Source organism: Canis lupus, chromosome 4 (genome assembly GCF_011100685.1).
Source record: "Canis lupus familiaris isolate Mischka breed German Shepherd chromosome 4, alternate assembly UU_Cfam_GSD_1.0, whole genome shotgun sequence".
In the NCBI taxonomy this organism is placed as follows: Eukaryota; Metazoa; Chordata; class Mammalia; order Carnivora; family Canidae; genus Canis; species Canis lupus.
The window spans coordinates 4,027,628-4,039,927 of NC_049225.1; the positions used below are offsets into that span (position 1 = coordinate 4,027,628).

A 12,300-nucleotide genomic window follows, 5' to 3' on the forward strand; every position below is an offset into this window, starting at 1 on the left:
CTTTTTCTTGGTACCTCTATGCAGGTATTTCTAGAAGCTTCAACTTCTGATTAAACAGTGTGGCCATTCTCTGATGACTTACATGAGAGGAGTGGGAATGTGCCCAGTCCCCCTACCCTGTCCCCTAACCCTTGCTCAGCTCCCATTCCCCATCTAGGCTTTTGGGTCTATGCCCTCCAGCCTTAAAAAAAAAAAAAAAAGTCGCACCTTCCAACTTGCCTGTAGGTCTTGTGCATGTATGTCTTCCTCTGACAGAGGAGAAAAAGAAACAGATGTGGAACTAGGGGTTTTGTTTTAAATTCCCTTCCTTGCAGTTTCTTTGAGGCTGAACAGTGAAGTTTCAGAACCTCTAGAAGCCTCCAATTCCTTTTCCACAGAAGAAATCAATCAATCATGGAGAACTTAAAGTCAATTTTTCCCTCAGACTGAATTCTTCTAGCCAGTCTGTTCCCCAGAGCACGGAAAACACAACTGTACTATACTTATCAGACTGTTTTTAAAGTTCATGCTTGCCTAATTTCCTCAGATAGACTCAGAGTTTTTCAAAAGAAGGAACTATAATCTTTGCAACTGCACATTTTAACTCAGTGTTAATTAAGCATCTACTAAGAGTCTGCAAGAAAGAACCAACAGGCTGGACTGAATGTAGGTTTCCTGGAGAGACTGACATTTGAGATAGGTGTAGAGAATGCCCAAGAACTCAGGTGACCAAGAGGAAGGAGCACAGTGAGTGCAGGGCGTGGACAGAGAGGAGCGAGTTCAGGTACTGTGAAGAGTGACAGGTGTAGAAGCAGAGAGGCAGGCTGGAGGGGGGAAAGGGTGGGATATGAAATGATGGAACCAGTACATTACATGGAAGATGCTAGAAGTGAGGTGAAAAGATTTAAGTGGGTGCCATTCTGGGTTCTTGAGAGGTATGGTCCATCAAACTTTGCTTTGTGCCTAGCACACATGTGGGAAGACATTCAACAGTTTTGCAGGAACTCACACAAGCAAACAATTCTGGCATAGCGTGGTAAAAAGTAGGGGTTGGGCTGTGGAGAAGGGAGCTGCTCAAGGCCCTGGGGCAAGGCAAAGAAAGCATCACAGGTCAGAGAAGCCTGAACAGAAAGAGGAAGAAATACAAGGAGTTCATTAGGTGAGGAGGCAAGGAGATTTTCCTCACCAGACGGAACAGTGCTAGTAACCTAGGAAGGTGGGAAGAAGGCGTGGGGTGTTTCTGGAGCAGCAAATGGCTACACACGACTGGCTTATCGGGAGGGATGCTGAGAGGAGGTCATGGAGGACCGCATCTGCCCCGCTGAGGAGTGTACGTTTCATCCCTGGAGCACCTGCAGTGTTATGGGCTGACTTGCATCCTCCCAAAAAGATCTGTTGAATTCCTAACCCCCGGTGCCTCCGAATGTGACCTCATTTGTTAGATGTGCTGCCTAAGTGAGCACTGTGACCTCATTTGGAAATAGGGTCACTACAGACGTAGATCTAGGACTAGTGAAGATGAGATCATAATGGAGTAGAGCAGAGCCTCAATGCAATAGGACCAGCCTCCATACAAGAGAAGGGAAGGGACACAGACCCAGGGGGAGAACCCGGCCACGGGCCAACACAGAGAGGGAGCAGATGGATGCAGCTACGAGCCGAGGACCACCAGGGGTTGCCACCCAGCACAGATGAGAAAGGATTCTTCCCCATAGGTTTCGGAAGAATGGCCCTGGGGTCACTTTGGTTTCAGACCTCCCACCTGCAGAAGGGTGGGCCGCTTAGGTCACCCACTAGGTGGTCCTCTGTTGCGGCAGCCCCAGCAAACTGACCCAGGAAAGGGCTGGAAAAATCACTTTGCCTGGAGGCATGGAGCAGAGGTAGCTGTGACCCAAGGTGAGAGGGGAGGAGAGCATGATGTCAGGAAGAGAGTCGGGGTCTGCGAACAGCACAGGTCAGGAACTGGGAAGGGCAAACTGGTAACACCTTGTAGCAGCCAGAGGCTCCAGGACGGGGCCACAGCCCAGGGAGTGGTGGGAAATATCCACAGGGCCAGTCCATGCTGTTTTTCTGGGATGCAGGGACAGGGGATGTTTTCACATCCATTTCCACTGTGTGTCCAGCGCTGTCCCCCACACCGCCACTTCGTGCACTGTGCTAAGTGGGGACTCAAGACATAAGAATGAACACTTCAGATCCTCGAGAGACTGAGGTGCCTCATGCATCACCAAGACTTCATTGAATTATATAGCGTAATTATACTGTTGTATGGATTTTGTTATTCTAACTAAATCAATCTGAATTTTTTGTGACTGAGCAGCTTCTCTCCTCTGAACACTTAAAAAAATTCATGTGTCACACGTTCTATGCATAATAACACATGTAATGTAGCCAGAGGCATTTATGTGGTTACACGCAAGATGTGGTGCCACATAGCAGAGCTGTGAGATTTCTCCAGGCTGGGAGATTTTATATGAATCTGTTAACTTTCATCGCTTCATCTGCAGAATGGGGTGGCTGTCCTACCATCTCATTGATTACTCAGAGGACGAAAAATGATATATGTGAAATCCTTGGTAAAAATCATAAGCAGCAGACATGCCACACAGTGGTTATACGAAGGCAGGGCAGGGACCTGAAACCAGCTGCTGGGTTTGAATCGCACCTGGGCTGCTTCCAGGTTGGGCAACTTACCTCACCACCCCTGAGGTGTCTCAGTTTTTCAACTGTAAAATGGGCAGTGCTTACCTTATAGGGCTGTTGCAGGGATTACACGGGATAACTCATGTGAATCAAATAGTGTATGCCCAGCAGGCAAACAGGCAGCCCCTAGGAATTGCAAAGTAGTTCTCTTTTGTCTTTCCATCTCACATTAAATATTTTGAATTTTGAAGAAGAGGAAGTTACAAGTAGATGGTCAAGTATTAAAAATAGACATGTAGGGACGCCTGGGTGGCTCAGCGGTTGAGCGTCTGTATACAAAGACCTGATAAAATTGAAGATCACAAGAACAGAATGTAATAGTCCTGAGAAACCCAAAGTTTATTACATCACAGAAAACAATGTGATAAAGAAATTTATCTTGGGAAAGCCTTCCTTTGGGGTTTCTGATCTTTATGTAAATACTGAACAATAAAAATGTAACAAAGGGAAAAAAGGAGTAACAAGAGTTGTCACCATTAATGTAAAGTTTGTAACCTACCATGTTAAAGGATAAAGTGCTGGGGTCCGTGTCTTCCACTGGCTCCTTTGCCATATGATCTGTTAAAACACACACACACACACACACAAAACAAATGGAGGGTATTTTCTTTAATTTAAGAGCACAAATGTGTCCTTTGAATTGTCTTTGGATCAACGCAAGCTACCTTAGTCAGGCTTGAGAAAAACTTACCTTCAATCATTACAAGAAACAAAATAGGAAGGAATGGGGTCAGATCACATCAAGAAAGAGGTTAAAACAAACTTTATTTTAAAAAATACCATATTTGGGATGCCTGGGTGGCTCAGTGGTTGAGGCTCTGCCTTCAGCTCAGGTCATGGTCCCATGGTCCTGGGATTAAGTCCCTCATCGGGCTCCCTGCATGGAGCCTGCTTCTCCCTCTTCTGCCCCCCCCCCCTCTGTGTGTGTCCCTCATGAATAAATAAATAAAATCTTTAAAATAAAAAATAAAAATAAACACCACCATATTTTAAACAGTTTACTTGTAGAGATCCACAAACACTCGGAGTTACAGGTAACCATGAGTTATGTACACATGGTTCCCATGACTCTCTGGCATAATTTAACTTTGAACAAGAATGACATGATCCTGACTTCTTCTCCTGTATTTCTTACTCTTCTGTAATGCAATTTTGTCATTTTAAAATATTCAGCTTCTGGCTGTGGTTCAGATAATTAATAAGTCAGCAACCTCCCAGGAACATTATCGAACAAAGTGATATTGATTTCCCAAGATTTTTGACTCTTTATTTACCACTTGTTGAATTTAAGGAATTGAATGAGGAAAACCAGAAAAAGGTATAGGCCTTGGTCGAGGCCACCACTAGATGTTAAGAATTTGTTCAAATTAGGAAAAAGCTCCCCTTCTCCAAGACCATTGGCCAGACATCTGCCAGAAAACTATGTGAATAAAATCACATTGGTTTGAGTGAGGTCCTGTAGATTTGTGCAGTGCACACCCAAAAAACCCTAAGCAGAAGCCTTAAACCAGCCAAAAGCCAACTTAAGTGGAATTAAGTATACACCATGGACCAGGCCCAGGAAATGCCTTTGGGGATCCAAAAGAGCATAGCAAAATGATTTATTGAGATATCAGCTTGTGTTTGTTCTCCCTAAATATCTCCCTTCTAGAATGTGTCTGGGCTTTTCACATATCTTTGCCTGAGAAATGCTGACAATGCCCAAAGGAGAAGCCGTGTTAAGGGAGCATCTCTCTACATGTTTGTTTTATGATGGCCTAGTCACTGAAGAGATTAAATGAGGTGGCCCAGGGGAATGGGGGCAAATGGAGACAGCCTTCTGTCAGCGTCCTCCCATGGAGCGGGGGACAGATGTCTGCATCTGCCCGAGTGGGGACTGTGCCCCGGTCCCTGGCAGAGTCCCAGAGATAGCTAGGCCACAGCTGGGGATGCATGAAGGGGACTTCCCAGCCCTGGCAGAGACACCGTGATTTGTGTCTGGCACAGAAGCAGATGCTGCTGGACCTCAAGGGTCTTCTAAGGCTCAGACCCTGAGACCATCGATGCTAATCCACGGCTCCTCCCAGCACCATGTCATCTTCTCAGATTCCTCTGTGACCCCAAGGAGGGGGCTAGGGCCCCAGCCCACTGGAATACAGACTTAATATAGATTTCAATCCCTATAAAGAAAGGAAGAACCACCAGTGTTGCTAATTCCACCCTTAGTTTGCAGGACTTCTGTGGCCCGAGTAATAGGTGATTATAACACAGAGCACACTCGGTGTTAAGTAACGGCAGTGCAGAGTGATGTGGAAAGGAGAGGAAGAGCAACAGGCCCAGCCTGGGGTGCACCGAGGGGAGAGGGTGAGAGCGGGGGGAGGGAAGAGCCTGCAGGGGAAATGACAGCTGAGCCTGGAAGATGAGCTGAAGTTAGCCAGGAGAAGTGGTCGGGGAGGGAAAAGCATTCTCAGTAGAGGGAACAGCATGGGCTGTTGATGAGTGATGAGAAAGAACAGAGCATGTTCGTGTATTCCAGATATGTCCAGCCAGAGGCACCGAGCTTGGCTTTTGAGACTTTTCCTTTCCATCTTTCTTGTTCTGGTCCCTGGCTGGGGAGAGGGTGATAGGAGCTGCCTCAAGTGCCTTCCTCCCACCTCTCCTATCACAGCCTTGTCCCAATAATTCCATTTCCACTAAAGTGTACCTGGGTGATAATACCCACCAGGGGTGCGGTATATCAGCGATACCAACAATGGAATTTCAGGTCCATCGGCTGTGCAGGACTTGGGGAGCTGGGGTATGAGTGGCAGGGGGTTTCTAAACCACCCACTGTATCTGTGACAAGTTCATTCTGTTTCCTACAGAATTAGCATGAGAGGAAGGAAATGGAGCATGTGACTGGGAAAGCAGCAGTGAGGGCACTAACAACACAGTCAAAAGGAAGGCAGGGTGGGCTTGGTTGCAGAAGGCCTTGGCTTTCTGCGCCATGCCAGCAGAGCGCAGTGGCCCAGCCTTGAACAGGGCCAGTGGTGTGACCTTGGACTGACTTCACTGCTTGCTGCCTCGGGCTCCTTCCTCCATAACCTGTAGTCTGGGGGGTCCCGGGTGATGGACATTCTGGTCAGGCCTGTGGTGGGACCCCCTGGGTTGCAGGAGCCTCCTTGCCCCTCAGAACCTGACCACACTCTGGGTCACACCTGAGCAAGACTCAGAGGGCTGTGAGGGGAACAGGAAGAGCCAGGAGACAACAACACATGCCTGCAGGCCCAACATCTCTTGCTTTGGTCTGAACTCTCTGATTATAAATGAAACTTATGATGGGAAGGGCACAACGAAGGTAGGGTTTTTTCATTTTCAGAGGCACAGATGCCAAGCAACAGAGCAATCATGAAAGGCGATGTGTTGGGAACCAGCAGTAGAGACACTTTCAGGGCTCTTTCCACCTTCACTGGAGCATCTGATATAGATCAGGCCTTGGAGGAAGTTCTTCCATGTGCAACATTGCCAAGTTCACTCACAGACCCAGGTGCACGTGGCACCAGGCATGCTCTGCCTGACATTGTACCTTCCTCTGCCCAAGAGGTTCTTGTGCTTCACCTTCAACTACCTTTGTTTGCAAGGCCTGGACTGTCATGTGCCAAAGAGAGCATCTGGAGGGGGGCTAATCCTGGTTATTTGACATTGGTCTGGGAGTAGGAGGTTGTCCTAAAGGATTTCTAAGAGCTCTTGGAGCTGCATGTTGACAATATTATGAAGTGTTTTTACAGGCCCCAGGGAACAGCAGGCAGGGCCCCCAGGGAAGGTTCTGATATCAGAGGAGACATGAGGCACAGGAAGAGTCAAGACAGGAAGGGGGACTGTGTGAGTTCAGGTCAGGGCCACATGGGGACCATCCTCTGGCCCTCAGCAATAGCCCTACAGTCTCCAGCAGTGCTTTCTTCCCAGAGCCACTTCCACTCTCCTGGATCGGAGACTCTATGGCAGGCACAGTCCACCCCCCATTAGCTGGCTACCGACCAAAACTGATGGCAGTGAGAATGATGTTTAATTTATATGAACATCTTCCAGAGAGTTCTCAAAAGACAGGAGACAGGAGAGAGTGCATGGTGATCTAACATAGCATGGCCCTTAGCGAGGGCACCTAGCCTTGCTCTCAGAGACTGCGCATGAGAGCAAGCTAGGCAGGCTGCACAATCATTTGCTTCTCTGGGCCTCATACCTCTAATCTGCAATATTCAGAGGTGAACAGAGAGACTCCACATGTCCTTCCAGCTTTGAAGGTCCATGAATGGTGAGAAGCAGTGGCCCCATAGGCAAAAGTCACTATGATATAGGAAGCTGTGCTCCACAGCACCTGCATCTGAAATTCCACTAGAGCTCCCACTAACCTAGTGCCCAGCCTGTGCTTGTTTTCGACTACTTTCAGGGTTCTAGAAGTTCATGCACTGACCACCTACCTGACAGTGGGGGAATCTCAATGTCCAGATTTTCCCTTTTTATAAGGATGTCAGTTATATGAGATTAGGACCCACTCTAATGACCTCATTTTAACCAATTACAATTGGTTACAATTGTAAAACCAATTACATCTGCAAAGGCTCTAGTTCCAAATAAGTTCACATTCTGAGGTCCTGGAGATTAGAATGGCAACAAGGTTTTGGGGAAAATGCAGTTCAGTCCAAAACAGTCCACTCTCTGGCCCCCCAAATTCATGTCCTTCCCACGTACAAAATACATTCACCCAAACATCCCCCAAAGCACCAGTCACTGCAACAACAACTCTAAATCCAAAAGCTCATCCGTACTCATTTACCCAAGGACCCACATCTCAGCCATGGAGTCAGAACTGCAGACCACATCCCACGGCTCCTCCAGAAGCAACAATCACATACTGTTTGCAACGCACACCCTGGTGATGTGCCCAGCCACTGTACTGTTAAGTCCTGACAGCTCCCTTCATTAGTCATGGCAGAGGAGGGCCAATGGTTCCTAGAGACAGCTTCTCAGGTGAAGTTCAAAGGTGGCTGCTAAGGATGTTCCCTCAAACAAAGAGGGAAGTGTGTCAGAGCTTTCTGCCTTTCCCGGGCACCAGGAGCCAAGACAGAGAGGCTTGTGGACTTTCTAGTGAAAAATTCAAGCCAAGTCTTCCGACTTGGGATTTCAGAGTTCACTTATTTTTCATTCATGATGATGATGATGATTTTTTTTTTTGTGTGTGTAATAGCTTTTCTTTTGACCTATAGCCATCTTCATGCCTAGTTCTGAAGAGGTCCTCAAGTCCTGACCATATTCAGGATTCCCAAAAGCTCCCAGAGCAGCAAGGCTGCATGAAGGTGCTGACACACGGCTCAATTTCTCTTCTTCCCTGATTCTGCAGGAAATGCCCACCCAAGAGTAACTTCCTTGGAGGGTGGCCAAGCATTCAATGGGGCTCAGGCCTACAGAGGAGATGGAATGAAGAGGGTCCAGGGAAGGGGATGAGCTGGGAGAGAAAGGGGACACAGGGACAGACAAAAGAGGAGATTCAGATGAGGGGAATAACTAGGAGAGAGAGAGAAAAATCTAGAACACAGGCATATAAGAAAGGAAGTGGGCACTGAGAAACCCCACAGGCAGGGCAGGAGAGAGGGAAAGAGCTTGTGCGTCTCTGGTGCATCTGAAGAAGAGCTGACTGTCAAACAGAGCGCTCCTTGAAGCAGTTCACTCTTCAGGCCTGCATTCTGCTCCCAGTGCTATTGGGGCTTGCCAGAAGGGCAGGTGGCCACCTGAGACCCACCTTAGCCAAGAGGAGGGCTAGGCGGGGTGGGGAGAGAGAAGATGCCACCCAGCTCTGTCCTGAGCTACTCCTAGCCAGTGGCCTTGCTACAAGGTACACAAGGGACCCCAGAACAGAGGCAGGACACATGACCAAAAGCTAGTGGCCCTGGACACGCAGCTCATTGCAATGAATCACAATACCTCAACCCAGGCTTTCAAAGCCTCTGTCTTCGTTCCAGGCTTTAACATCTGTATGAACATGAGACAGATTTGACTCTTCTCCGACAGACAATTCTGACTCATCTGGTGTTAGATTTTTATTAGTGACAGAGATAGAGTAAGATAGCTGTGCTGTAACCAGCATGACTATTTTCCATGTGATCCCAACAGCCTTATAAATTTTCTTTTCTTTTTTTTTTCCTTATAAATTTTCTTAGGATAAAATGTCATCTTCTTACATTAAACTCATAATGTGGTATAATTGTATATACACACCTTTGTCATATGCTCGTGGAGATACGTCTTTTTTTTTTTTTTAACTTTACAAGGTAAAGTCAGTGAACACGTCTAACTTGACAAGTAAGTTTCTAAAGTGTCAATACAAGAAAAGCTTTTTCTGCTGACAGTTTGAAATGGATGTGGTTCAGTTTTATTCTTTCACTCGTTTGGTGAGGTGAGCAATAGTTACAGGGCTTACTATGATGAGTGCTGTGCCAGGTGTTCTAAGCTAAACAGACGTGCACTCTGAGAGCTTCCAGGCTAACAGGGGAGAGACATTAGTGACACAACCAGCTAGAAATGGAGGCTGGTGCTAGAAAGGAAAGAACAGGGCACATGGAATGTGTACTGTGGGGCTTTTGAGCTGAGATCTGAAGAATAAGGAGGAGGTAAGTGGAGTGGGAGAAGGGGCGAAGAAGGTCTTCCAAGCAATGGGAATCACTTGTGCAAAGGCTCTTAAGCAGGAGGGCTCTCAGGGGGGGAAAGGCGGCAGTGTGGGTAAAGTGCAGAGAGACAGGGACAGAGCATCAGTCAGGTGGAGGGGTAGGTAGAGAGGGAGAAACTGAGGATGGAAACTCTAAGGACTGAGAATTTATTAGATAGTCCATGCAGGTTTCTAAGTGGACAAATGACAGGAACTGATTTGTCTTTGAAAGGCCACTCTGGCGAAGCCATTGGTAAAAGGCAAGTGCAGGTGTGAACACACGAGGTGGGAGGTGAGTGTAGGAAATTAGGGGAGAGAGTATGGTAACTTGGTCAGGGTTGTACAAGTAAAAATTGCCTTTAGTGGGTTCCACAAATTAGTACCATCTGGGGCTTAGTTACAGCAATGGAAGGGGTAGGTGGGTGTGTGCTGGGGGGTTCCAGAAATTCCATGAGAAAGGGAAGGAAATTTAGATTTTTTTTTTAATGGAGGAGCGCTCACCTTATTGATAGAATTCCAGAGTGGGAATGGACATGAGGACCTCTTTGAGACGTCTGAATACGTTCAACATATTCAGACATCTTTACCTCGCCTTTTGGAGGCCTCTTCCCTCTTTGGAGCCAAAAAGATTTCACCTGCAGATTTGAGTTCTCTATCTTAAAGTCAAGAAGACAGATTCCTCCTGAAGGACACCCTCCTATCAGCACCCCCTCTTATTGTGCCTCTCTTGCTGGGATCCCCAAGACCTTTTGTTCCAAGTTGTGAGCATCTATTTTTGGCTAGACTGGGTGGGGCCAACCAAGAACACCATCATGGGAAATCTAGATCTTGTAGTGCTACATAAGGTCACTTAGGACCATACTAGCTGCCCTGGTAGCCTCTCCACACTATGACTCACTGAAGCTTTTTATACATTGTGTCACTATTAAGCTATAGTTCTTCAGTCTCATCTTCTCTGCTGCTATTAATTTTTAGGGACCCAAGCAGATTTTATACTTGCCCCCATTCAGTGGGTCCCCACATGCCCAAGATCACCATGATCATTGAATGAGATCTGAGACCACTGTTGGTAACATCAGGCCTAAAACCTCTTGGCACCTCATCCATTAGGTTCTTGGAAGAGGATGTGGAGGTGAGTGGGAGGATTTCTCCTTTTACCACCCTTTCTATTTTTCCAAATAATGGACACGGGGGGAGATGGAAAGGTTGGCCAGACAATTTAATAGTTTCCATCTCCCATCGATAAAATGTTTACCATTCCCCACTTGAATTAGAATGTAATTCTTTCTTTAAAATCTCTGGGACACTCTCCCAATCCCAGCACACTAGGATGCCAATTTAGCTGTCTTCTGACTCACCTCCAGATACTCTCTCCTCCTAACTGCTCAAGCCACAGATTAATAATGGAGTGCTCAAGCTCTGCCCCTACCCAAACCCAAGCAACAAAACAGGACACACGTTTATCTAAGCAGTTACACGCGATTCTGTATCTGTATATATGGTCTCTCCCTAGTCTTTCCAACTTCAGCGAAACAACAAAAAGCCCCCGTATGCTCTGGGGGATATATCATTCATTCATTTGTGTGTTCAACAGTCACCGGGGATCCGGGCCAAGGCTGCGGGGGGCCGGGGGGGGGGGGGGGGCGGGTAGCAAGGACAGAGAAATCCTGGAAGATGAAGTCTCAGGAGGTTCGTAACCCAAGAGAGTAAAGACAAATCTAGATTCTGGCCTCAGGCACACATACTATTTTAAGTCAAGGAAAGAACTAGAGGCCGTTTTGGTTAAAAAGTTCTCTCCAGGGGGATCCCTGGGTGGTGCAGCGGTTTGGCGCCTGCCTTTGGCCCAGGGCGCGAGCCTGGAGACCCGGGATCGAATCCCACGTCGGGCTCCCGGTGCATGGAGCCTGCTTCTCCCTCTGCCTGTGTCTCTGCCTCTCTCTCTCTCTCTCTGTGTGTGTGACTATCATAAATAAATAAAAATTAAAAAAAAGAAGTTCTCTCCAGGTGGGGATTAGGCTCTCGGGTCCGTGTATACCAGCTTTTATGAAATAGCCCTGAGGGTCAATATACAGAACAAAAGCATTTAAGAAAAGTAGAAATGAGGAGTGAAGAGGAGACCGGAGGAGGCACGTGAGTGGGGAGAGAGAAGGGCCGCGGAGGAAACACCGAAACCCGCTCCTTGCGCTCTCCGAGAGGCGGGTTTCAAGCTGGGACCCCGAGTCCAGAACAAAAGCGGCGCGGCCGCCGCGCGGGACGAGGAGGGAGGGGGCGCCCCTGGCGCGCGTGGGGGTGCGGAGGGCCCGGGGCCTGCCCGCCCGCGGGGACCCGCAGCCGCTGGGGGGGGGGAGGGAAGGGGGGGCTCGCGGTGCGCCCTCGGGGCCCCGGCGCCGCCGCCCTCCCGGTCCCCGGGCCGACCCCGCGCGGACCCGGCGGCGGCACCCAGCCCCCGGGCGGTCCCCGGGCGGTCCCCGGGCGGTCCCCGGGCGGTCCCCAGGTGGCCCCGGCGGGCGCGGGGGGCTCGGACGGGACAGGCCGGCCAGCCCGCGGCCCGCGGAGGGCCCGGCGGCGTCACTTTACCTGCGCGCACGGGGTGGTCCGGAGAAGCCATGGGCAGGCAGGCGCTGACGGGCGCCCGGCGGGGCTGCGCGGCCTCGGGCCCGGGCGGGGGCGAGCACGGGGGGCCCCGCGGTGCCCACGCGCCCGAGACTGCGCCGCCGCCTCCTGCCGGGCTCTCCGCCGCCGCCTCGCGCGCTCACTTCCTGCCTCGGCAATTAGCGGAGCCCCGCGTGGGCGAGGCCGCCTCCCTCGCTCGCTGCCCAGGCGGGGGCGGGGGCGGGGGCCGGGCCGGGGCGCGGGGAGGGGCCCCGAGGCGCCCGCAGCTGGCGTAGCGGTGGCCCCGACGGCCGGGTCCCGGGGGCCTGGCTGCGGCGCCTTCCCGCGGTCTGCGGCTGAAGCGCCTC

General features: G+C 49.6%; 1 protein-coding gene across 5 annotated transcripts in view; it reads right to left on the reverse strand.

The window, feature by feature from the left end:
- Positions 1-12,020, reverse strand: part of EDARADD (EDAR associated death domain) — a 60,185-nt gene extending 48,165 nt beyond the window's left edge. Inside the window, exons 1-2 of one of the 5 annotated variants that reach the window (XM_038533828.1) lie at positions 11,918-12,020; positions 3,182-3,240 (exon numbers count right to left, since the gene is read on the reverse strand). In XM_038533828.1, the coding sequence (XP_038389756.1) occupies positions 3,182-3,240; positions 11,918-11,948 (90 nt within the window). In that variant the 5' untranslated portion in view covers positions 11,949-12,020. Of the gene's footprint in view, positions 1-207; positions 367-1,165; positions 1,590-3,181; positions 3,241-11,917 lie in introns of those variants that run through there. The other 4 variants (XM_038533832.1, XM_038533830.1, XM_038533829.1 and 1 more) reach the window with 4 other exon arrangements.
- Between the last annotated feature and the right edge of the window lie 280 nt (positions 12,021-12,300).